The sequence below is a fragment of the Electrophorus electricus genome, chromosome 4 (genome assembly GCF_013358815.1).
Source record: "Electrophorus electricus isolate fEleEle1 chromosome 4, fEleEle1.pri, whole genome shotgun sequence".
NCBI lineage: Eukaryota > Metazoa > Chordata > Actinopteri > Gymnotiformes > Gymnotidae > Electrophorus > Electrophorus electricus.
The window spans coordinates 9,683,485-9,709,402 of record NC_049538.1 but is presented as its reverse complement, the minus strand read 5'-3'; the positions used below and the strand labels follow the sequence as shown (position 1 = coordinate 9,709,402).

Sequence of the window (25,918 nt, the reverse complement as noted above, 5' to 3'; positions counted from 1 at the left end):
GGTAGTCCATCTGTGTTGACACGAAGAGCGCTGCGCGTGCGTCTATGTCCGAGAGCATCTTAGTAACGTTCATCAGATTTTAACGTTCACGCTTTGCATATGGAAAACCAGCTAGCCAGCGACATCGTAGGGAAATAACATTTTAACTTTCTGCGTTCGTCGAAAGTTAGTTTGTCTAAAACTGGTCAGTTTGTTAGTTAGATGACGCTAACTTAACTTACCTAGGTTAGTTGGTTCTAACTAGTTGCGCCTAGAAGCTCCGTGTCTGTAGTTAGCCAACTTCGCTAACCCTAACCCTAACCCTAATCCTAATCCGGGTATCGAGTTACAGATCTGTATGCGAGTCAGAAAGATTGTAGCTGTGTGAGTACGCGGTGAGGGCACGACAGCACAGCACTATGATTTTATTGTTGAATTCGGATACAGGCTCACCGTAGCGTTTCTGTATTTGGAAACAGCGGCGAGGTACACTGAAAGATCCGAGGACAGAGGCGGTGGTTTGCTTGTTTGTGGAGTTGTTTTCCCTGTTTGTGGGGTTGTTTTCCTTGTTTGTGGGGTTGATTTCCCTGTTTGTGGGGTTGATTTCCCTGTTCGTGGGGGTGTTTTACCTGTCTGTGGGGGTTGGGATGATTGAGAGGGTATTTAAATGTCTGCCTGTATATTTGGCCCGTGAGCTAGCTAATGGTAGCTAGTTCGGTGTCTGTTAGAAGTGTTGGCGCTGGAGCTGGAGCAGCTTCGCTGGGGAGTGTGGCGATGTTCAGGGTGCTGTGTGACACCGTTGGCTAACTAGCTAACCGAACAGTCTTATCCATCGTTTCCAGTTCACCAGGTGGGCTGTTGGCCGTGCATTGCTGGATTATAGAGCCAGCGACTTACTTGGTGTTGTATGAGCCGATGGACTAGTTTAGCAACAGCAAACGGTGGCTAGCAAGAGGCGCTTGCGATATTTACTGGCCATCCGAGAGCACGTCTACATCTGCATGGCTTTGTGCCACTCCGATAGTTAATCCATGTTTAAAGAAAAACATTTAAAACCCAAACAAGCTTCGGAAGAAGGAAGACGGATGAACGGCAGTCTGGAGGGCATCACTGCAGCGGTGGCCAACATGAAATCTGACCGAGGTAAACAGTTTTATCCACACTCAACATCTCGCTACGTTTTCGCACGTTATTTCCTTAGTTGTGGCGTTCTAGACTGGAAATGGGGCTCATTTAGTCTGCGTTTGGTGTTCGTCAGCACCACTGTCTGGTTTTGGTAGACAAGTGCCATCAGTCTGCTGAGCGACACCGATCAAGGAGAAATCATGGATCATAAAGGGAAGTGCGAGGTGCCTGGGATTTCTGTGTTTCCATCGAATATAGTTGTTAAGTGCTTGACGTGGTTTCTAAGAAGGTACAATCTCTTGCACATTAAATGTTTGGCCATTTATTTTTTACCAAAAAATGCATTAGCGAGCAGATAGCAGCGTCCTCTAAAGACTGGAAAGGAACAAAGCGTCCTAGATGATGTTATTGTCGCTACACAGCGACCCCAGCGATCAGCTGAGCTGCACTGCGTGGAGTGCAGAGTGTTTGCCTTCCCCCACCCTCTCTCTCGCGCTCTCGCTCTCTCTCGCGGTCTCTCTCTCGCTCGCGCCCCCCCCCCACCACCTTTCTCTCTCTCTCTCTCTCTCTCTCTCTCTCTCTGCCTCTCGGGCCCTTGCTTTATGTTTGATGTAAGCTATCAACATGCACTTTCTTGCTTCTTTGTGATTCATCATTCTAAACACTGCACAATGCCTTCTTTGCTTGTTCCTGCTGTCTGAAGCACCTCATCTTGTAAGCAGGGCCTTCACGTGCTGGGTGCTGCATATTTTTCTTTGTTTGTGGTTGGTTTTAGGAAGCGTGTTTAAAGAATAACTTTTTCGGTTTCTGTGATTAAATCATTGAGGATCAGTCGAGAAACACAGTGTCTTTGTGTAGAGACTGAGATATTTCTGTTACTTAGTCTTTTCGATCACTGACGTCACAGTACAGATTAACTTAATCTTCGATGCCAGTTTGGTTCTTTTCACTGGCTTTAAGGAGAATAAAAACTTGATGTGGAAGTTAATTCTGATACCATGCTAGATTTGACATTCAGAGCATAAGTGTACCTGTGCTCTGGTTGAAGTCCCAGTGACTGCAGTGACTGTTTAGTAGTGATTTAGCACATGGTGTGCTTTCACATGGTGTGCATGTGCTGCCCCAACCAGACCTTCCACAGAGTACCCCAGGTCTGCCCTTCCACTCACTGCTGTGACATGGTGCTTCTTTTTGCTATTGTTATTGAGAACATAATGTTCCACTGATGGAAACAGCAGACAGTTCCAGCCCCCCCCCCCCCCCCCCCCACACACTCACTTCCTAGCCCCTCTGCTTTTCATAACTTTTTTGCTTTGTTTTTGTTGTATCCAGAAACTTCACACTAATTTGACATGCCTGTCCACAAAGAGCCCTCATTCAGTACACTCCCTGAGGGAGGCAGGATGGCTGGCAGGCCAGTTCTGAGGCTGATATGGTAATGATGTTTGTTTGAGCCACAGATCACAAGCGACAGGCTGACGCTCATGAGAAATGCCAACATGTAATACAATGACGAGGTCTCCGTCCTCTGGAGTCCCACCTCGGATCCAAAAATCAATTCAGTGAGGGTGAACTCCAATAATCAGCTCCAGTTTGAGCCTGTAAACAATGCAGTTTTTTCTCAACACCACTGATTCAGCAGGACGCTTGTTTAATCACTAAAGTTTCTTGTTCAGTGGACTCGGTCACTTTGTCTCTTCTTGTTGTTTTTGAGGATTCAATGGCAGACTATGAGCTCATAAAATGTTCAGCCCTCATTCTTGGAACAATGGAGTGTCTTTGACAGTGAATTAATGCTCCCAACATTCATGTGTGTGTGTGTGTGTGTAGGGAGAGAGAGAATGAGTGTTTGTGGGTGTGTGTTACTGGAGCTCTGAGGTATGAATGCCATGTGGAACTGTGTACAGTGCTCCACTGAGTGATGAGGTCATTGCCAGTCAGAGCTGGATGGAACCAAGTCAGCTGTTAGTTTCTGGGTGGAGTTTTTGGGCATAGTTTAAGATTTATGTTTTTCTGCTGTTTGTTTTGGTCTCTTCCCTAAGAATAATCCCTGAAACACACACACACACACCCTGCTTTATGAGTTGAGTTACCTGTGTTTAACAGCTGCTTACATATAAAAAAAATGTTCTTTTTGAACATATGGTTTTGAGGTTTGAACATATAGTTTTGAGGAAAGTGTAGCAATTTCTGTTGCTAGCCATAATTTTGGTTCCTGACACTCTTCAGATACAAAGCCCTAGTTTGAATTCAAAGGTGAACTGCCAGTCTAAACGAGGAAGGGCATCTTCACAAAGGTGTGTGGCCAGTATTTGCAGTCTAATGCTGACATGTTTCCATTCTAGCAGCCTGGTTTAGGGTTGCAGAACACGTTTTGTTTGACGTGACGTTAGCACCCTGCCCAAAGCTCAGAATGAGTCCTGCTTTTGCTCTCCGCTTTAAGCTCTTTAAACACATAAGCACTCGCATGTGCGCACACGGAGTAGAAATTCTGCTGTAATATTTAGAGAACTGAAGATTTAGCTGTGTAGACTCGTGAGAGCCTTTTGGAGGAGTTGTGGCAGGAATGATTTTCCTTATGGTCAGCGTTGACACTGGACCGCGAGCTGCTGCTGGCCCTGAGACGCATGACCCTGCACTGAGGAGCAGAGAAGAAGAGCCAGGGACACACCTGCTGGCTGAACCTGGACTGTTAAAAGGAGCTCCAGTCTGGACACTCTAAGTTCCTGCTAGTGGACAGGGCTGAGCTGAGTGGGCTCCATCGTCCCAGTAACGCTGTTGTGTAATAATCATATAATTAACTGGAACATGGGGCTCAACCCCTGCCCCCACCCCTCGCGTGCTCTCTCTCACTCTCTTTTTCTTTCCCAGGAGCAGGGACCATGGGTGACATCACTTCCTGTGTGGCAGCAATCTTTGCTGTCAGCTCTTTTGGGCACTAGGCTGTCGCCTACTGGCTTCTCCCTCCCTCTGTTCTCAAAACAGTTTCTCACCCTTCTTTGCTGTGCAGAGCAAGGCCAGGGCTGGGAAAACTGACCACAGATCAGTCCCGGCACCGGCACTGAGCTGCCTCTCACGTGGGGAGCCACGTTCACAGATGAAGAGCCATCTGGGCCTGTTGGTTCTGGCACTCTAGGAGGCAAAGGCCCACTGTGCCGGGCTTTTATTAGAATCCACGTGACCAGGTAGAGACCTGCCCCACCAGAGCTCCCACACTCTCCTAAAATACCAGCCTGGTCACACCTCAGTAGGGAGCAGGGTTGTCATTGTGCTTTTATAGAGTGTTCTACCATGTTGAGCATCTGTGGGTGTTTGTAGACCTATCTGTAAGTGTTTGTAGGCCTGTCTAAATGTTTAGCTTTGAGTAGTCTTCCTCATGGGAAATGACCTGTACTGCTAAAGGAGTGAATGTGTAGTAAACACACTGTTTCTCCATTGAGTGGTATGTGGTTGTGCCTTTTTGATTCACAAATGACTGAAGTTACTTTTAAATGCTATCTATTTAGTCACTGTGGGACTGGAGCCGTCTGGGGTAGAGACCACATCACACCTGATTCAATTCCTTAATTAATGATGAGTTTGAATTTTTGTCAGTAAGGCAGAGGAAACCCTAAACCTCGTTAGCACATTCCTGCTGGCTGCAGAGCAAGAACCCTCGCGAGGGGTGTTATGGCTTCACGTGTACTAAACCCTAACCCGTGAGGGGTGTTATGTCTTCACGTGTCCTAATCCCTAACCTGTGAGGGGTGTTGCAGCTTCACGTGTCCTAAACCCTAAATCGTGAAGTGCGTTATGGCTTCACGTGTCCCAAACCGTGAGGTCCATGAGGCTGTGCAGTTCCTGAACTGTAGTGAGGAGTGCTTTTGGCTGTGTGGGTCCTGTCTGGTGGTTTTGCTGACCTGTTTTGGCTCCTTTGTTCTGGGCAGCTGTTTTGACTTGCTGAATGGAGAAAGAAGCTTTCAGTCAAGTTCCACTGAACTTGGGCTCTCATCACGTGAGGCCGGTTCCAGGAATGCTGGGAACGTGTGGTTATCCACCTACTTTTCATAAAGGAAGATTGATTCGGCATGTCCTCTCATGCAGTTTGGAGTCATGTTTGGCTGGGGGCAGGAGACATGGGGGTGGTTCCCTTCCTCTGTGCTGACCAAAACAATACCTCGGTGTCAATGCTATGTTCCACAAAAGAAAAAGCTTTGTCAAATTAAGCAAGTTTATTTTAAAAGCATCTTGAGGGATTAGACTTGCGGTATCTCCCCCTCCCCCACACCCATCCCCGCCGCCAGAGAGCCACTTTTGGGTGACTCTTCTGCTGGCAGCTGTAGCTCCACCCATTTTTTTCTCTTTAGACATGTTTTCTGAGGACCACGCATGTTTCCTGGATGAGGAGCACAGTGGGACGCAGGGATCCTAAACGTGTGTGTAGAAAGGCTGAGTTAGCGGTTATGGAAAACTGTCTTCTAAATAAAACACAGTTTTAACACAGTTTCCAGTGGGGCCACCCCTACAATGGGCCATAGTGCTCTAGAATCTGTTTGGGAAGTGTGTGGTTGCATTCTGGAGCGTGGGATGTGTAGGATGGGGACACGGGATTTGTTTGGACATAGCTCTGTATGCATACGCTGGAAGGCATAAGGAGGCCCGATCAGCTATTCTGTGGTCCAGCCTTTGACTGGTGCGTCTCCCCTGAGCATTTGACCCCTCTGCCATTGATCTGTTGACAAACTTGCCTAATCTGTTAGCAGGCATGCTATCTTGCTAGAGCAAGCCCAGGGAAGGAGTCATGAATGGTCGATTACCCTGGAGAGCCTTCGTTGTGCCCTTCAGTCCTGTTCCGTCTGCTTGTGAGTCATTGTTCCGGTCATCGTTCTGGTGTGTTTTGGCGGATGTACTAAGACTGGCGTACTGTGGCGGGTGTATATGTTCCGCTGCTCTGGAGAGCTGCAGCTTGTCTGTCTGCTGAGTTCTTCCAAAGGTGACTGTGAGCATGGAGCCTCTGTCAACAGGAGTCTTCACACAGGTAAACGCTGAGCTGGTCTCATCTTAATACATGCATGCACATGCGCGCCCACACACAGATCCTAATCATGTGCAGTGGAAAAAGGACACAGTTACACACACACACGCACACACACACAAACACACACGCAAGCACGCCTGTACTTAAGTGGAGCTGAAATGATTGTGGACTTTTCAGCCACTGACAACAGGTGATTTAGCAGGTGATCTAAGTCTGTCACTTAGAAGCACCAACAGAGGCTGGATTAGTTTTAGAGAAGAGTCAGTGACAGGGCGGAGCAAGGCCCGTGAGGGGGCGGGCCTGGTACCCTGGGTGGATTGCTGCCTCTGCACACAATTGCTAAGGATCGTGTGTGTGTGTGTGTGTGTGTGTGTGTGTTAGCAAGATCTGCTCTAAAAGAGCAGAGGTCATAGGTCAGGCTGACCTGACTGTTAACTGAAGTTGTGCAATCAGTGTTTCAACAGGGGTGTCTTCTTTCCACACCCACAAGCCAGAGGGTCAGCAGATTGAAAGAAAACAGGTGTGTCATTAGGTCAAAATGGATGTCATCACGCTCCAAAAGTGACATTAAACAGCACAAACAAAGCAAATCACAGCAGTGCTTTCATTTAAGACTTAAGCTTCATAGATTGTTGATGGATTGGCACATGTGTGGTTCTGTGTGTGTGTGTGTGTGTGTGTGTGTGTTTGAGGCTTCAGAAAGGGTGGGAGTCAAGGGGTGAAGAAAAGAAAAGGCTAGAAACACTTGGGTTCCAAACTCCAGTGTCATATGCAGTCAGGAGTACTGGTCACCCACCCGAATAACTGCCATTATTAAAAACATTTAACCATGATTAGTACGTCTTACAGTAGTACATGGGACACTAGTGTGTGTCACTATGCAGAAAGCGCATGATCACACAGATACTTGTGACTTGTCAGGCTGACTGTGATCTACGGGCTCTCTCAGCGCACTGATCCACTCTAACCCTGACCCTGTACACCACGTGAACCCAGCTCAGCTGCACTCACTCCTCTCTTCCTCTTTTCTTCTTATGATCTTCTCTCTCCCGTATCTCCACCAGCCCCCCCCCCCCCCCCCCCCCCCCCCCCCCGTCTCTTTCACTCACTCTAAATAAATGTCCAGAGTGATTTAATTTGCAGAGCCTGATTTCCCATGGTGCCTTTCAGATGAGTCGCAGGTCGCCAGGGTGAAGCCACTGTAGCTCATTTGGTTTGGATCCTGTTAGCATGATGGCTGTAGTCAACTCCACCTTCTGTTGTTAGGCTCTCAGGAGGGGCTGGTTCTCCTACCAGGCCTGCGCTCCAGGTCGCGATCCACAGTGTGTGGTGAACCTAAGCCCTCCTCCGAGCCTAGTGCAGTAACCACTGCCCTGTCCCCGTCTGCTTTCTCTGTTCAGAGGTTGATGGACTGTGTGTGAATGGGAGTCCAGGGAGTTAACGCTCTAAAAGGCCATTATTAAAAACCCTTTAGCGCTCAGAGCACTAGTGTCCTATCGCCGTCTATCCTACTGTGAGTACTTTAATTGTTTTAACATATGAAACATTAAACTGATACATGCTTTGGTAAGGGGGGTGGAGGGAGGAGGTGTTGAGGCTGTGTTCAGGACGCTGGAGTGCAGGGTGATAGAGGTGGGTAGTTACACACGCGTGTAAACTCCATACCAAGCCCGAGAGTGCCCCCCACACTCCCTCAATTCACGATGATGTGTTTAATTACGTAAACTTCTTTTTGTGTCTTTCTCCAACCTCTGGCTTATGAGCGAGAGTTCATCAATGTGATTAAATGCAGGAGGTGAGAGGCATGGCTGAAATAAGCCTGTCTGACGCAATCCATTTTTCCCTATATTAACTGTTTTGTGTGTGTATGTATGCAAAATAAAGTAAGTCAGCCATTGGACATCCGTAGCCTATACAGCAACTGATTAACTCTGAGCAGGGCGACGGTTTGTTTTGTCTCTGTGTGTCTTTCTTTCTCTGCCTTTGGCCCACAGACAGGAAACGGGGTCCTCCAGTTCTGGCAGGAGGCCTCTGTCCAATCAGAGTACAGAGCTTGTTGCTATGTGAATCTGGAGTCTGCCCCTCTTTTTAGCTGAGAGCGGAAAGTTTTGGGAGGTGAGACGGCTTTGTTTTGCAAACCCATGGTGGAGTCTTTCAATAGGCTGAGGGAGGGGTAACTGAGGGAGGGGTACTTTGAAATTCTGTTACCAGAGTTTTTCATTTAAAAGTTCAGTTAAATAGAATATCAAAACATGTAAAACTGTCTCTTGACTGTCCCATTAGACCTGAAGTCAGTAAGTATCCAAACTTGGTGCTTTGTTTAAGGTTTGCCTAAAACAAGGTAGTGTGTATGTGTGTGTAACATATCAGCCTGAACAGAAATTGCTCTGTGGACTGCAGTGTAATGGCCTCTTTGTGTTTCTGTATTTACTATGTGAACAAAGTCTTAGTGGCAGCCAGCTGGAATTACTGAACCCCACCTCGTTCACAGAGTCTGAGAGGCCAGGATGGTCTGTACAGGACAATCTGACACACACAATCTCTCTCTCTCTCTCTCTCTCTCTCTCTCTCTCTCTCTCTCTCTCTCTCTCAGACACACAAACTCACACTCTCTCATACCCTCACTCACACATGTACTCCTGACACACGTTCTCCCATACTCAATCATGCACACAATACACACACTCTCACACAACACACACACACAAAATGCAGGCTGGTGGCAGGTCTTGTAGTGAGTTCCTAGTCACAGCCTGTTTCCAGAGGTAATTATAGACATCTATTTAGGTCGCCCAGTGAAGTTTCTGCTTTTTCTCTGTTAGCTGCAGTCTCAATGTCTTTCTCGCTCTCTCTCTCTCTCTCTCTCTCATTTTATTCTCCGTCTGTCTCTATCTTTCAGTTTGTTTGTCTCTTATTTTCTCTTGCACAAACTGTGTGTGTGTGTGTGGAGACAGTTGGGTGGATGACAGTCTCACACGATTAGGATTTATTGCCCTCAGAAAAGGGAACTTCAAACCCAGTTGTAATGGTTGCAGCTAAAGAAGTGTGAAAGGTCACCTGCTGTCCTACAGAGGTCAACTCCAGCAGTACACTGATGGACCCTTGTATCCTGGAGTGCATGTGATGTGCAGTAGATGAGGGCTAGACCAGTGGTCTGCAGATGTTGAGCCAGGTTTGGCATGGGGAAGCCTTGGTGAACACTGGGCCCTTCATGCCTGGTAAACTGGTGAAGCTGGTGCTCTTACTGGGAGTCAGGCCTGCATGCCTCACTACTAACAGCTCATGTGGGACTTGGTGCATTTCCGTGACAGTGTACCATACAACCCTGTGGGTGGAGTGTCCTCAGCTCGCTGTCTCTCTCTCACACACACACACACACACACACACACACACACACACACACACACACACACATATTGCAGTACTGCTGCTCTGCTTTCCACTGAGTGACTTCTGACATCATGCTGTCAGACCATCATCAGCTAAGGACTCTACATTTTCTCTCTCTCTCTCTCTCTCTCTCTCTCTCTCCCCCTTCCTCCCCTGGCTAGCAGCTGCAGTGAAGCTGAAGTCACCTTCTGTGATTGTGAGACAGAGAGAGCAGTCAGTGCTCACAGATGGAGTGTCCACTGTTCCTCCACTACTGTAGTTCCCCACTGCCGCTCGGCATCGCCAGGACAGCAGGTCTGGGCATTCTGGGCTTTTGCGACCACATGAGCTGAAGAGAGCTGTGTCCACCGTCTTGGACATGCGCTGGTGTCTTATCCGGTGCTCAGCCACACAACTTGCAAAAGGTGTGGGAGTGTGTTTGAACACAGTCTCTGCTGGAGTGCTGGTGCTCTCAAAATCCTACTACATGGTTCTAGAGCTCTAGAAAAACTCCTACAAGGCCCGAGAGCTCTAAAACAACTCCTGTTATGGTTCTAGAGTTTTAGAATAACGCAGAATGCTGAATTCTCAAGTTTTAGACATGGACGCAGTTAGCTGAACTTTTCTGAACATTCATGAAGTTGATTAACTTTTTCTCAGTATGGGTGCGCAGGTAGAGAACTCTGTGCTGTTTAGCTGGATTATTCTCGGGTCTGGATCCAATCACAGGGCAATTGGTTTGGGCTACATCTGCTTCTTGTACCTTAGGGCTTAGCGTTAGGGGTCAGGGTTAGGTTTAGGCTGAGCTGTGTGGTACAATCAGACCAGAACATGGAAAAGACGGCCAAGTAGGAGTTCCTCCACTGGCGCCCACTATAATAATCTGATCTGGCCAGTTTGGCTGTGTTTGAATGGAGTCTTTCCCAAGCTGAGCAGTGAAGCTAATCATTAATTTTTTCAGAGGTTCATTGTGTGTTTGTGTGTGTGTGTGTGTGCACATGTTTAGATGGGCAGAGTGATGTTGGACCAAACCCAGTGAGAGAAAAGAAAAACTGCCCAGTCTCTTTGTGAGTAATTTTAGATTTATATTTGGACAAACACACACACACACACTTCAGGTACGGTTTATGTTTGTATGTGCGCGTTTGTTTATAAAAGTAATTGACGTCCCTAGGCAACCTTTCTGTTTGTCATCTGAGACAGGCTGAGGTCAGAGTTGGTGTTTCACATTGGGCAGCCTATTGATGGCTACGGCCCTTCTGGACTGACCTGTTTTGGCTGTGAGCACCTTTGTCCACACTGGTCATTAATAGCACATACGGTTTCTGCTGACAGACACAAGCGGCAAGCAGAAAACCGCACCATAAATCTTAGCAGCACACCCCACACTCCATCCCTCTCTCTCTCTCTAGGGGTTTTTCTGCTCGTTGGTGTTTCACTGTGGCACCTTTATCATTCTCCACAAGGTTCCCCTCATGTTTCCCACCACATTATGCACATCATGATAAGGTCACTGCATATGGATGTGTGACACAGATACGTACACGTACGTACACGTACGTACACGTTTTAAAGTAATCCCTGTATTTCCACAGTATACTAGTTTAATGGTATCTTGAACTCTAACCTACTGTACTGGCTAGGATACATTTATGAGTACATTTACTGGTGGTAGCTCAATGATTAAGCTACTGTACTAGCAATCAGAAGGTTACCAGTTCAAGTCCCACCACTGCCAAATTGCCACTGTTGGGCCCTTGAACAAGACCCTTAACCCTCAATTACTCAAGTTGTGTTCAGTCATAATTGTAAGTTGCTTTGGATAAAAGTGTCTGTTGTTGTGGTTGTGTAGGAGTTGAGTCAGGCTGCAGATGGAATGTGTTACACACACCTCGAATGCTGTCTGCATCTGATGAAATGTGCTACATACATGCCTCAAATGCCCTCTGCATAATTTGCCCTGCACCTTGTAATGTAGAATGTGTAAGCAGGTTTGCTTTAGGGTGAGGGGAGTTTGTCCGACTGGGCCCGTGGAGCACCGACCCAGGATGCTTTGGTGCAGGCTGGCTCATTCACTGATGGCACAGAGCACAGCGGTGCCGCTTGGTTCCAACCAGGCCCAGGAGCTGGTAATCGGCCCGATCTCATTATGGCCCGCATGGCATAGGAGCATAATGGACTTTCTCTGCAGAACTGTGTGACACAGGGCTTCTCCCTGTACCCGACTGTACCTGACGGGCAGCCAGCTGACACAGGTTCTGTATGCAGAGTAATGTTGCTCTGGATGGTGGCGAAACCCTAACCCCATCTAAAACAGTCTCCTCATGTAAACATGAAAACGGCCCTCACAGTGAAGAGGACTGTATAAGTGACGTGGGATTATTGTAGGTTCGGTTCAGCGATCCTTGCAGCAACACTTCCTGTGTAGGTCTAGACCACAGAATCTGCACAAGGTCTATATTACAACAAACATAAGTAATATTTTTCTGTTTTTGTAAGACCTTTGGATATTTGTCCAAACTGTCAACATTGGTAAACTGGAAGTAATACATTTGACTCTGAACCTGCATGTGTCGACAGCAGCCAAACAAGGCAGGGTGACCTTTAATCCAGTGTCTACTTCAGCTGTGTTTAGTCCTGTCTTTACTGAACCCATTGCTCCTGTGACCAGATGATGAGCTCCCACACAGTGACATAATTAGAAACCACATATGAAGATGTTCTTGAACACAGTCCTTTTCCCCAGTCATCTGGTGATGTTGTCTACATGCATGTCTCAACAAACGGTTTGGTTACAGTCAGTGCAAATGTAAATAAGTCATTTAGAGATTTCAGATGTAGCTTTTCAATACTAATTCTCATGCCTATAGTTTATAGTCTTTGATGTCAAGACACATTTATTTATATAGCACATTTAAAAACAGTTACACTTGACTAAAGTGCTGCAATATTACAAGTTAAAGGGAAAAAAAAACAACTCTGTAGCTCCGCCCTTTTCCCCTTCAGCATGTATGGAGATTGGCTAGCGGGACTGCCATTCTAATGTTGTGTGACTTCTGTTTGTAGTTAGAAAGCACAAAGTTGCTCTCTTATCATGGTAGAACATTTAGCTTTGCTCCTGGTGTGTGTGTATGTGTGGGGGGCACATGTTGCTGCACCAGCTGATCTTCTAGGAGCTGGAGTGTGAGTAATACACACACACACACACACACACGTTCATGCACAGCTAATAATAATGTTTTCATCCTGTGCTGTGATTGCTAAGTTGATTTTCCTTATATAAGAGGTACTTTCCAGTCTCAGGCATTAGACCTACTCCTTGACCCTGTGCTAGAGTGGTGCTGGTGTCGTAGAGAAAATGGTTCTTGGTAAAGTTTGCACACCTGCTCTCGGAGAGAAGGAGTACTGCAGATATGAACGAGTACTTTATCATCAGTCACTCAGCAGGACACACCTGTAGATGCACTTGTGTTGGGCCATGTTTGTGTGAGAAAGAGGAAAAGTAGAATGTCCCTGTGAGATCTGTTCAACCTGATGCAAATGAGCTTTGGTTTCTTGTCTCCTCATTCGGTTAGGAGTTGGGGTTGGGTTAGGAGATGTTTGTTGAGCTCTGTGTGATGGCAGTACAGCAGAGGGCAAAAAAGGAGAGAGAAGCTTCCTGTGTCTGTGTGTGTCTGTGTGTGTGTGTGTGTGTGTGTTTGGCTGACACATTCCCCCACATCCAGCTTTCTTTTCTTCCTCTCCTCCTGTTAGTTACCTTTCCACTAGATGACCCACAGCCCGGAGGGGATGTACCACTGCCTGCAGGGTAGGGGGGTCCTCACTACATTCTCTACTCACTCAGACTCCTACCTCGCTCACTCTTTTTTCTTTTTCTCTGTCAAAGCTGTCTTTCTTTACTCTCCTCTTCTCTCTTGTTCTTGCTTTTTGTTTTTCACTTTCTTATTCTCGCTCCCCCTCTCCGTACAGCTGGTAGCCTCTTCCCCAGCCCTCGGCCCTGCCTCCACCCCTCCTCTCGCTTGTGTTTCATGAGTAAGGAGCATGTGGGAGGAGTTCCCTTTAAGAATGTGTGTGACTGTCCTGCCTGACACTCTCTCTCTCACACACACACTCTGCCTCCCTCACACACGCATGCAATTGCGACCCCCACAGCTCACAATGATGCCAAGAGCACAATAAACAAAACACAAACGCACATACATAAACACACACTAGACACACACATACGTTATTATGGAGCAGTACGCTACAGAACATGATCTCATACAGTACTCATGACACACACACATGCACATACACACAGGCACACACAGGCACACACACACACACACACACACACACAGACCAGACACACACACAGTCTCAGCTAAGAACATGCTCTTTTCTAAGGTTTCAGCCAAGAGAATAGTGATTAAATTACGACTAAACCAAATGAACAGTAATAAACATGATCTGTTGCTCTGGTTCTTTAAGTACAGTCATGTGAGATTTCTGTACTCAAGTCACGCGAGATTCATGTCAGCTGATCACTCTGGACGAGGTTTCTTCTACACGTGTCCTGGCCCCACCTCCCCTACCTCACAGGATTGGCAGCAGCTTTACACAGATCTGATTGGGCAGAACAGCTGTAGCCCTGCCTGTTAGACTGAAGGAGCTTTGCTGTGCTATTTCTCCTTGTGCTGGGGAATCTGTCACAGAGGGCAGCGATGTCGTCATGGAAACCACAGCAACAAAACGAGATACACAGAGCAGAACAGCAAGGGAAATAAAATCAAGAAATACCATTACATTTGCATAATTCAAATAATGTAAATGCATGAGAAGGTTAAAATAAGGTTTAAATGCAGGGATTTTTTTCAAAGTCTCCAGTTGCAAAGTTTTTAACGCTTATATCGTAAATGAAATGACTCTTCTAGCACTGAAGGTGTTGGGGCTTTTGGGACAGTGTCCATTATGGAGGAGGAGTAGAGGAACAGGTGCGCTCGTCCACTAAATAACCCGTGAGCCAGAGAGCAGCGTTGCTAGTTGCGTGGAGTTGAACTTCCGCACTAACTCGTGAGACACAGTCATCTGTTTCCAGCAGTTACAGCTATTGATGCAACCCTTGGCATGGACCTTTGACTGGTGTAATTTGGTGGCAGGGTAATTTTGCCCTTCTGCTCTGTTCTGAGGAGGGGTGTGAGCAGGTGGATCTGGCCCTGGACCAATGTGCAGTGGCACTGACCTCCTGCTGAGCATTTTAGCATGGCACTGACACTGTACTGAAAAAAAAGAAGCAAGCTGGTTTGAAGATTACAGGCTGCTGTATCAACGTAGACACAGACCAGTTCATTTACTAACTTATTTAACACAGAAAATCCACTCCGGCTGATACCAGGAGCCTTGGTTTTCTAAATGTAAATACACATCCTTTCAAAATACAGTGTAAATAGTGCATACAGTGCACCAACACATAAGGTGTGAAGTACATATGATGACTCATCCAACAGCTCAGTCAAAAGTAGCAGGCCCCAGTGAGAGTAGTGACACGAATGCTGCTCATTAGCACCCCCTAGAGGCAATGCTGGGTTTTGTGCGCTATCTGTTAGTTCTGAACAGTGTTTCTATCTCTTGGACAAGAAGGCTCAGCTGTTCATGGTGTTCACCACTAGCAACTGCACCCACATAACTGTGCAAGAGGTCAGCACTCACTCACTCACTCACTCACTCACTCACTCACTCACTCACTCACTCACTCTCACTTTTCCAGAAGTGTGTAATACTTCTTACAGGACCCTGGGCTCGCGGCTGGACTTCATATGGCACACATTCTAATGGGAGGCATGCTAATGAGGGCTCAGTATGAGTGCGCTGACGAGGGCTTTGCCTGATGACGGGGTTCAGTACACTCAAACAGCCCTTCCCAATGGCTCCCAGACCCACTACTCATCACACAGGGTCTGCGGATCGGTTTTAAAACAGCCAGCCTGAGATGAGGGGCTTACATGACCTCATATGACCTTGCTGCAGTCAGAACTGAGAGAAACAATATTAGGTGGCCAGCTGTCCGTTGGGCTCTGCTTTCGGTCAAACCGATCATCACAAAAGGACGCTGATATTTCTCTGTTTTGATTTAAAATGAGACACTGTGTTTGTCGCTGTGCCATGTCAGCAGTGACCCCAGTAAGGAGGAATGCTGTGTTTTCCTGCAGTGATGTGTGAGTTTTTATTCCTGTTGTAGTACTGCTGGTAGAAGCTCATTTTAGTCAGGTAGTGCATGCAGCCTCCCCTGTGAGGACCAGCTGAAGTTTGGCAGCTAAAATTAATGCCAGAAAGGTGGAACTGCAAAAGTGCTCACGTTCATGCTCAGTAAGAGGTGCCTATGTCTGTGTGTATCTGTGTATGCGTTGGGTGTGAGAGAAGGGCTTAGTGTAGTTCTTTAACTCATGACTGAGTGGCAAAGTTGGACCAAACAGCCCTTTGTCTTTGGAAAGCTATACCTCACCAAAACAGACCAAGCTGCACATTACCTGTGAGGTCTGTGTTCTGCCACTCATCAGAGAATTCCAGCTAGCAGTTTCTGCACTCTGCCATGAAAGCAGAGTGGTGACTCATGACAGCGTTCTGCACAGAGGTCAGGAGACATGAACAACCTTATATTCCCTTCCTGGCAAGCCGAGTTTGCTTCCGTAGCGTACCGTGACGCCCCACGCTGGGCGTGAGTTCTGTGCATTTTGGTACACTTGACAATTTGTGACTCGGGCCACGGCGATGTGCTATAGTGAAACACTTCCTGCTCCTGGGGAGAGTCCATATGATTGGGTACTCTGTATGATCAAACACTGACACAGACTCAGTCAGTCTGATTTATTAGGGAAAGGACACACTGATGCCAAGAACTCTTTAAATTCAAGCCTCAGGCAGGAAAGGTGATCAGCAATCACAGCGAATGACACAGCTGTGATTCCCTTTTCCTCCTGCACTCTGATCCAGTTCTCAATCCTGTCTGACCAGGGTTTTTTGGCAGTGCTGGTTTCCTGCTTTTCAGTGGGGTCAGGGTCAGGCTTGGGGCCAGACACATCCAATCTGATAGGGTCATGCCACCGTGACTGTTTTCTGTGTTTTATGGGTTAAAGTTAGGGGTGGGGGGGTGGTGAACGACGGTTTGCTTAAGGATTTGTGGGTGAGGCTTTTTGGGTGAGGCTATGTGGTTGAGGTGGTGTGTATGCTTGCAAAGCGTGCACATTACCAAAGACAGCCGGCTCATACTGAATGGCAGCTGCTTTGAGTCGTGATGTTGGGCTGTGCTCAAGCAGTGAAGTCAACTGGTGTGGGTGGGTGGGTGTGTGTGGAAACAGCAGATTCTCAACCAGTAACTGAGTGGAAGGTTGTTATGGCATTTCAGCTGCGTACAGTTGTGTTGACAGATAATATCTCAATTTAATCTTCCTGATTGAGCTCTTAGTTCAGCCACCAATTCTCCCACCAGTCATTTCATGAGTCTGGGAGAGCATAAACGTACCTGGCAGTGTGCAGCTGACACTTTGTTAAGTGCAGATATGCGGGCACGGCAAATGTACACGAGCGGCTAAATGACTTTAGTGCCCATATTCGTGTTTCTGGCCATGTCTGAGTGTGCGTACTGGCTCTGCTCTCACCATGAAGATGAACGTCCATCTGTTCCTCATTTACCTGTGGAACCTTCCTGTCCTATTGTTCACTCTGCTCCTCTGTGTGTTTCCTTCTCCAGAAGCGGTGGAGGAATTCTTCGAATACGACGCAGAAGAGTTCCTGGTGTCCCTCACGCTCCTGATCACAGAGGGCCGCACACCAGAATGTTCCGTGAAGGGTCGCACCGAGGGCTTGCACTGTCCTCCTGCCCAGACAGGCACTCCCGTGATCTCCAAACATGAGTGCAATGACAAACTGCCACAGGTGGGCAGCGATTGCTTTGATGGCGCAGTACTCACCGCACACATCAGGGGGCGCCATCAGCCCTGGAGATATCCACTGAACATTCCTAGATTCATGCTCTGTACTAATTGGCTAAAAGTTTTGGGGACCTGCGCTAAGAAACATCAGCTTGTGTGTGGAGAGGGGAGAGAACTCCCAGCCCTGAGCAGCACTGTTAGCACTTTTAGCACTGCTGCTATGAAACAGCTTTTAGATAGGCAGGCACACTGTAAGGTTTATGAGAAACTCTGCCCTCAAATTAAGGCAGCACTACACTGAGGTGGACGGAGTTGCATCCAGCTCTAAACCACCTTAAATTGTCCACTGCAGTACATAGCTGTGTGAACACCAGGTATCTGCTGAGCTCAGAGTTGTCCTTGTTTGTTTGTGTTTGTTGTTTTAACAGTGTCGTCAGGCACGGCGGACAAGGTCAGAGGTCATGTTGCTATGGCGGAATCACATCCCGATCATGATCGAAGTGATGCTTCTCCCTGACTGTTGTTATAGCGATGAGGGCCTGGCAACGGATGGCACAGATCTGAATGACCCGGCAATAAAGCAGGACGCTTTGCTGCTGGAGAGATGGACACTACAGCCTGTACCCAGACAGTAAGACACACACACACACACACACACACACACACATAATACACCCATGTATAAGGGTATATACACACGCATTCTATGTCACACTATTTTTAGTGTTCTCTATTACACTGCATTTTACTATTACATGTGCTATTCCCACACCTAGTCCAAACACTCATGTAAAAAAAATACTTTCCAAATAAATGTTCGAATTAAACCACAAATCTGCCACAAATTCTCACCACAGCAAAGGTCTACAGCACACCTGCCTGTGTCCTGCTCCATTCCATGTCTTGAACATTTGTTGCCCACCGATTCGTAATTCTCTATGTGTGTATATTATATATAGTGTGTGTGTGTATACATACATATATATATGTGTGTGTGTGTGTGTGTGTGTGTGTGTGTGTGTGTGTGTGTGTGTGTGTGTGTGTGTGTGTGTGTGTGTATACACACACACACACACACACTTGTACAGGTACTTTACAATCCACCCATTCATATACACACATGGTGTGCATGAACACACATGTATACACCCACTCACACTCGTCACACATTCATGTCAGCACAAGGCAGCATTGCAGATGCTCACACAGATCTATATATAAACACTTTTATCACAGGCATTCCACATTCCTTCATCAGACAGAAAACACTGTCTGTCTTTCTATAATTCTGGTGTTCTCACGAGGTTAGAAACATCATTAAAATTCCCAGACACAGTGACAGAAGTTTGTGTGTGTGTGTGTGTTTTACAGGAGTGGTGATCGGTTTATTGAAGAGAAGACTCTTCTGTTGGCCGTACGCTCGTATGTTTTCTTCTCACAGCTGAGCGCCTGGCTCAGTGCTTCCCATGGCATCGTTCCCAGAAACATCCTCTACAGGTAACGTGTGTGCGCGTGCGTGTGGTGTGTATATACATTTGTACATAAGTGTTCTAAAGCTAAACCCTTGCGAGTGTAGGAGTGCTGAAAAACGTTCTGTTGATGTGTTTATTTATGGTGTGTGTGTGTGTGTGTGTGTGTGTGCACACACCCCTCTCCTTTGTCTGTTCTGTCTCAGAATAAGTGCAGCAGATGAGGGCCTGATCTGGAACTTCTCCCAGACTCCCTCTGAGCACGCCTTCCCCGTGCCCAACGTGTCACACAGCGTGGCTCTGAAGGTGCGTGTGCAGTCCCTGCCACGCCAGCCCAACTACCCTGTGCTGAAGTGCAGTATCCACTCGGGCCTGGCCTTCCTGGGCAAACATGCCCTCAGCCCCACCGAGGGAGCCTTGCGTCGCGCTCAGCCTGTTGGTGAAGCCCCCAAACCCCTGCGTCTCCAGGGTTCCCCTCTCCTGTGTCATCGTCTCCGCTCCATGCCACCACCCTCCTGCAGCAGCTCCTTCAACCCCCACAAGTGCCCCCCACGCCCCGAGTCGCCCCTCCTGCCCGGAAAAGCCGTGAAGTGGCTGTACAGCCGGGCGAACGGCGGCGTGGGCGTGCCGCCGTCTGACACCAATGGCACAGAAAGCTTGGGAAAGGCAGCGGGCAGGGATTCGTCTCCGGCCCGCAGGTTCAAAACGCTCTCCCTTGCAGACTCTGTGTCCCCCGGTCAGAGTCCCCGTCCCAGCTCGGGCGAAACAAATCCCCTGATTGGTTCGCTTCTCCAAGAGAGGCAAGAAGTCATCGCCCGCATCGCCCAGAGGCTGAACTTCTGTGACCCGACTGCACCACACCTCCCAGATGCCCTTTTCACTTCACCCTGCGAACCACCAGTGCCCAAAACGCCCTGGAGCTCTGCTCGGGACGAAGGGCTGTATATGAAGACCAAAGACCCCCCCACTTCCTGTTCTCCACAGGCACATGACCGGACCCGACCAGAGAGCCCAGCCAGCCTGGAGAGGAGCCAGACTTCTCTTTTCCACACGCCGCTTAGCCCCAGGAGCCAGTCTCGATCCGAGCAGGTCGATCCAGCAGAGTCCCGGACCTCGCCCAAGCCGGCGTCCTGCCGTCGGCTGCAGCTGGGCCACCCGGGGGAGGTGCAGGACATCTCGCGCCTGATCCAGGAGCGTCTGCAGCAATCCCATGAGTTCCTGAACTCTCCCTACAAACTGTGTCCCGAGCCGCTGAGCCAGAGAGCCTCTTGCCAGAACCAGAACCACCGGCTGAGCCCCAGCCCCACTAACGGCCACGTCTCTCCGTCTCGCCGGGACTGCGTCTCCGACGTAGCCAATGGCGTCTCCAGCACCGACCCGCTTGTTCACGTGGAGGAGAGGGGGAGGGGCAGCTCACCTGAGACCCAGCACCGCTCCAGGCCAGTGACGGTAGCCCGCTCAAAGCCCACCGAGCCTGGCATGGCTGCAGCCCCTGTGCTGGACCAGCACAGCCACCGACACACACACAGTGCCAAAGCCGAGCCCTGGGGCTCACTCGGCTGGCCCGAAGGCCCCCGCTGTCTGAACGGGGTGGAGGCACCCCAGACCCGAGAGAAACCCCAGGGGAGGCGGGCAGAGAGGCAAGCACAGGATGAGAACAAGGAACCCTGGTCCGGTCTGTGCACTACACCCACCAGCCTACCGCAGTGGTCCCCCAAACCTGACTCCGCCCTCAACAGCAGTGCAGGCACCCCACTGGTGAGTGACCCTCTGGGGATTCCATCCAGGCTACCATAGCAACAGTGTGCCTCACACCCTACGTCACTCAACCTTTCTCTATACTCATAATAGAAAACAGCTTGTTACTAACAGTGAGAAACAGTCATTACCCTAATCACCTAATGCCTGTGCCATGGAGACCAACTTTAATTTGTTTCGAACAACGTTGGCATCAGTTTTTGGTTGGGGTATTTCTTTGTTGGTGACACATGATTTGCTTTGAAGTTTTCCCTTGTGTTTTAAGTCATGTGTTTTTGGCTTTGGGTGTGTTAGTTTGCTTGAAATGGATTTGTTGGTGTGTAGTGATGTCTGCTTCAAAGCAAATGTACAAAGTTCTGTCATTTGAAACCTGTGGAAACTTGCAACACTCCTAAAGCTCATTCCTAGACAGTATTCCTAGTCCAGTCACGCTGCATTGAGAGATTAACATGTATTTTATGATAATCTCATTACAGAGAAGCGCCACCTCCCCACTCAAGCCCTGTAGTAACTGGAAGAAGCAGAACAGGCACTCCATCGACGAGACCACCACCAGAGCCTTCCACCCCTGCACGGGCCTGCCCCTGCTGTCCAGCCCGGTGAGGAAGAGGGAAGCGCAGGCAGGAGAGTGGGGCTATCTGGGAAAGCTTGTTTTGGGGAAAGCTTGTTTTGGGGAAAGGGTTACCATTTGGGTTTGCATTTAGGTGAGGGTTTGGGTTAGGGTAGAGTTTGGGTGAGGGTTTGGGTTAGATTTAAGGTTAGGGTGAGGGTTTGGCTTTGGGTGAAGCTTAAGGGTAGAGTTTGGGTGAGGGTTTGGCTTAGGTATAAGATCAGGGTGAGGGTTAAGGTTTTTATTAATTGTTTGTGGATCATGTGACTCACCTGCCTTCTGCTACTGAGTGACTTCCTGTCTGGTTTGAATGCTGCCCATACTCGCAGGCATAGATCCTGTTGCCGGTAGATACGGGTTATTATAGGCTAGGTCAACCCACATCCTCTTCCTTTTGGTCTTCAGTTGCAGTTATTGTGCATGAGATCTTGTGTGTTTTGCTCCTTGTTATGGCTGGCTGCCTCTCGCTGGCCGGCTGACAGAAACTCTGCTGAGCCTAGACTCGCCTGCCACAAGAGTCAATAACTCATACTGACTTAGTATGACTTACGAACATATTTTGATCACACTCCAGGGTCATTTTAAGCTTTTTAAAACATTTAAATCTGTATTAGGTGGTACAGTGCTTTTATCCTGGTTATGGTACATATGGTATATTTGGACATTGCTTTGCTGATATGGAATAGGTGTCCCTTATGGCAGTCTGCTCAGTCTTCTCTTAGACTGTTATGCCCACATTTCCTGTCTCTCTGCTGCTGGTGCCACCAGCACCAGTCTTGTGCTGTGTCATTATTTTTCAATGTGAGTTATGTCACATTTGACCGCTGTTTCTCCTGTCCTGGCCAGGTTCCACAGAGGAGGAGCCAGACAGGATATTTTGATTTAGACGCTTCGCTGATTCGCTGCAAAGGGGTGCCTTGGGCTGCTAGTAAGAGGTAGGACCCCGCCCCATTCCCTGGCCCCGTCCCCAATGGTCTGTATTTCTCTGTCTGTCTTTCTGCCTTGTGAGATTTGTCACTCCCAATCTTAGCCTTCGGGGGCGAGCCCACTCTAAACTCCAGGCTCTCTGGTTTATATCCAACATCTGAGGAGACATTAGAGTGCTGGGGCTGCACCAGTAACACCACCCTGACCACCCTGGTGCTGTGTTTGTAGAGTGTGTTTGAAGAAATCTGAAGATACAGATGAACCTCAGCAGCTCCTTAGTGCAAGTGCCCCTCCTGCCAGTCTCAGCCTTCTGGGAAACTTTGAGGTACGCACACACACATACATGCAAACACACACACATATGCATGCACTGTTTTGAGTCAACCACACAGTTTTTCCACTGCACTTATTTCATCCTTTTCTCACTCTCACTTGAAACCTGTTACATTCTGTTACATTCTGTTACATTACATTGCATAGTGCTGTTAAGGTCTGTTACTGGTATGTTACTGGTGTGTGTGCGCATGCAGGAGTGTGTCCTTAACTACCGTCTGGAGCCACTAGGCACCGTTGAAGGCTTCACCGCTGAGGTTGGTGCCAGTGGAACCTTCTGCCCCAGTCACATGACCTTCCCGGTGGACGTGTCGTTCTACAGCGTCTCCGATGACAACGCTCCCTCACCCTACATGGTAACAGTGCTATGTATCACCACCTTCACACCCGTCACACACTGCTGAGATATACTGTGTGTTAGGACTTTTTAAGAGGTTTTAAGAAGGGGTTTCTTTTGTGTTGTTTTTGTTTACAAGAGGTGTTTTGAGGTCTAATGGAAGGCTCTACCTAGCTTGGTGTGCCCCTGCTCTAATGCACTTGGGTCAGTTCATCCAAAGCATTCCTGTAGCACTGCAGGTGGACAGGACTCGGGTCGGTTGCTACTGAGCTCATCTGGAATATTTAAACATGAGTAATGATGCTACTGAGCTCATCTGCGGTATTTAAACATGAGTAATGATACTACTGAGCTCATCTGGAGTATTTCATGCCAGTGTGTAATGAAAGCCCTTTCCTCCCATCTACAGGGTGTCATAAATTTGGAGTCCCTGGGTAAAAGGGGCTATCGTGTGCCTCCATCTGGAACCATTCAAGTGGCAAGTATTCATTTTACTGATAATCACTGTGTTCTCTGTAAAAGCTTATGCAAATACTACTTACTACATAATAATACATAGTACATAATACTACTCCAAATAGATGGTCTGTGTCACCTCTTCTTATTCTACTAACCTGTGCCATCTGGTGGCAGAACAGGGGAAAAGCATTTTAGATTTTAGCACAATGGGAATCACACTTTAAAAACGTGTGTATGTATGTGTGTGTGCATATATTTATATATTCAAAAAAGATTTCAGGTGAATAGCTGCAGTGTACTGTAGTAAGAGGTGTAGAGATATTCAAAGTTGAAGTGTAGAGGTCCTTCATCAGCTGTGCAAGCAACATGCTTCTGAATTAGTAGTAGGAGTAGCCAGTTTATGTATGAAAAAGTAGATGTTTAAATCCTCACATCATTTTCCTTACAATCCTCCTGTGTGTTCTGTTTCAGACCTTATTCAACCCCAATAAAACGGTGGTTAAGATGTTTGTGGTGATGTATGATCTGAGGGAGATGCCTGCTGGCCATCAGACATTCCTCAGGCAGAGAACCTTCTCCGTCCCCGTCAAACGTGAATTCAACGGAAACAACAACAAGAAGCCCCTCCCCTTACTGGGCCAGGGACGAACCCTGCGCTACCTCATTCACCTGAGGTATATACACCTGTCTCACTCTACGTAAGCCCCTCTCCCCCTGCGTTCGACGTGTCTCACTCTACGTAAGCCCCTCTCCCCCTGCGTTCGACGTGTCTCACTCTACGTAAGCCCCTCTCCCCCTGCGTTCGACGTGTCTCACTCTACGTAAGCCCCTCTCCCCCTGCGTTCGACGTGTCTCACTCTACGTAAGCCCCTCTCCCCCTGCGTTCGACGTGTCTCACTCTACGTAAGCCCCTCTCCCCCTGCGTTCGACGTGTCTCACTCTACGTAAGCCCCTCTCCCCCTGCGTTCGACGTGTCTCACTCTACGTAAGCCCCTCTCCCCCTGCGTTCGACGTGTCTCACCCTACGTAAGCCCCTCTCCCCCTGCGTTCGACGTGTCTCACCCTACGTAAGCCCCTCTCCCCCTGCGTTCGACGTGTCTCACCCTACGTAAGCCCCTCTCCCCCTGCGTTCGACGTGTCTCACCCTACATGCACCTGCCTTCTTTCCCAGTGCATGTATCATGTAAGCAGGATACTTCTGACAGTGCTGGGCTGTCTGTCTTGCTAGACTTTGGAGTGACTTACTCTTTTAATGTCTTCCTCTTGATGTGTGCCAGGTTCCAGAGCTCAAAATCTGGAAAGATCTACCTCCATCGGGACATCCGTCTTCTGTTCTCACGTAAATCCATGGAAGTGGACAGTGGGGCAGCCTACGAGCTCAAGTCCTTCACAGAGTCGCCAGCCGACCCACCCTTCTCCCCCAGATGCTAATCCAGTCAAGTCTGACCTAATCTGATCTAATTTAATCTCACTCCAGCATAGGGGCCTTACTCAATCAGATTCCCCTCCTCTCCCCCGCCTGTAGTCTGTTTTTTTTTTTTTGGTTTTTTTTTTACCTGCAAGGGAAACAGGGATCCAGGGCCCTTCACACTCCGGCTCAGAGTAGTGTGACAGGGACATATTCCCCCTTAACAAATAATAGTAATATTAGTCACACAAACACACACCCACATGAACAAAACCCAGATCATCAGTCCTTTGGTGTTCCAGCATTTTAAAGCAGTGGACGTTTTGGGCCTTTGGATTTTGTTGCAGTTTTAAGTCTTTTACAGGGATTTGGTGCAGTTTGTTAGAGGGGGTGGAGTTATAGACCATTAAAAAAAAAAAACAACAACCACCACCCTGAAAGAATAAATGACTTTGAATAGAGCACTGTGTACCTCCACCAGAACTGGAAAGGAAAGTAGTATTATTATACTATTAAATTAGTATTATTCTACTATTTCTTTTTTTTGTACTGTTACCGAACCACTTTAATCGGAAGTGTTGCAATAGAAAAAAATCTTAACTAGCTTAGTGTTTACATATTTACTTTGTCAGTTATTTAATATTTAAATTGGTATTTCATTTAATGCACATGTGACGCCTGTCGTGCTCAGCATTATGACGTAGTGCAATATGTTTCAATCATACTGTGTATTTTTGACTTTAATATTCAGATCTGAAATAAAAGAATATATATATATATATATATATATATATATATATATATATATATATATATATATATATATATATATATATATATATATAATCTATGAAGTTGTCATTAAACAAGTAAATTTCTCTCATTTTTTACATTAAGTACAAAACAACATGGACAACATTTGCAACTGAGTTTATGATCTTGTGTCACTTATGTACAATAAAACAACATAAATTAAAATTTTGAATGCCTCTGATATCCTGAAAGACTGCAGGACAGTACTCAGCTCCATCCGATCAGGACAAACGTGGATGACATGACGACGCTAACAACTATGGTGCCGTGTACCTGACTGTTGCTAGAGACGATAACTGATGATCTTAGGTGGGCCCAGATGAAGGTTAAACCTAATAAAACTTGAGTAGGAAGGTGGGAGTACTAATACCTTCTATAGTGGAGAAGTTAAGCACTAAATGAAA

The 25,918-nt window shown here is 47.6% G+C and overlaps 1 protein-coding gene across 2 annotated transcripts; it reads left to right on the top strand.

Annotated features, from left to right (window-relative positions):
• On the top strand, positions 1 to 25,469 carry fam214a (family with sequence similarity 214 member A). Of its 2 annotated transcripts, XM_035525483.1 has the most exons (12): positions 1 to 1,122; positions 17,220 to 17,404; positions 17,829 to 18,031; positions 18,772 to 18,897; positions 19,076 to 20,627; positions 21,104 to 21,226; positions 22,084 to 22,172; positions 22,393 to 22,489; positions 22,695 to 22,853; positions 23,244 to 23,312; positions 23,765 to 23,967; positions 24,571 to 25,469. In XM_035525483.1, the coding sequence occupies exons 1-12, from the start codon at positions 1,011 to 1,013 to the stop codon at positions 24,722 to 24,724; spliced, it is 3,072 nt and encodes a 1,023-aa protein (XP_035381376.1). In that variant the 5' UTR covers positions 1 to 1,010; the 3' UTR covers positions 24,725 to 25,469. The 2 variants fall into 2 exon arrangements, with proteins under 2 accessions (XP_035381376.1, XP_035381377.1); XM_035525484.1 differs by lacking the exons at positions 23,244 to 23,312; positions 23,765 to 23,967; positions 24,571 to 25,469 and adding an exon at positions 22,974 to 23,236.
• Positions 25,470 to 25,918: the final 449 nt, after the last annotated feature.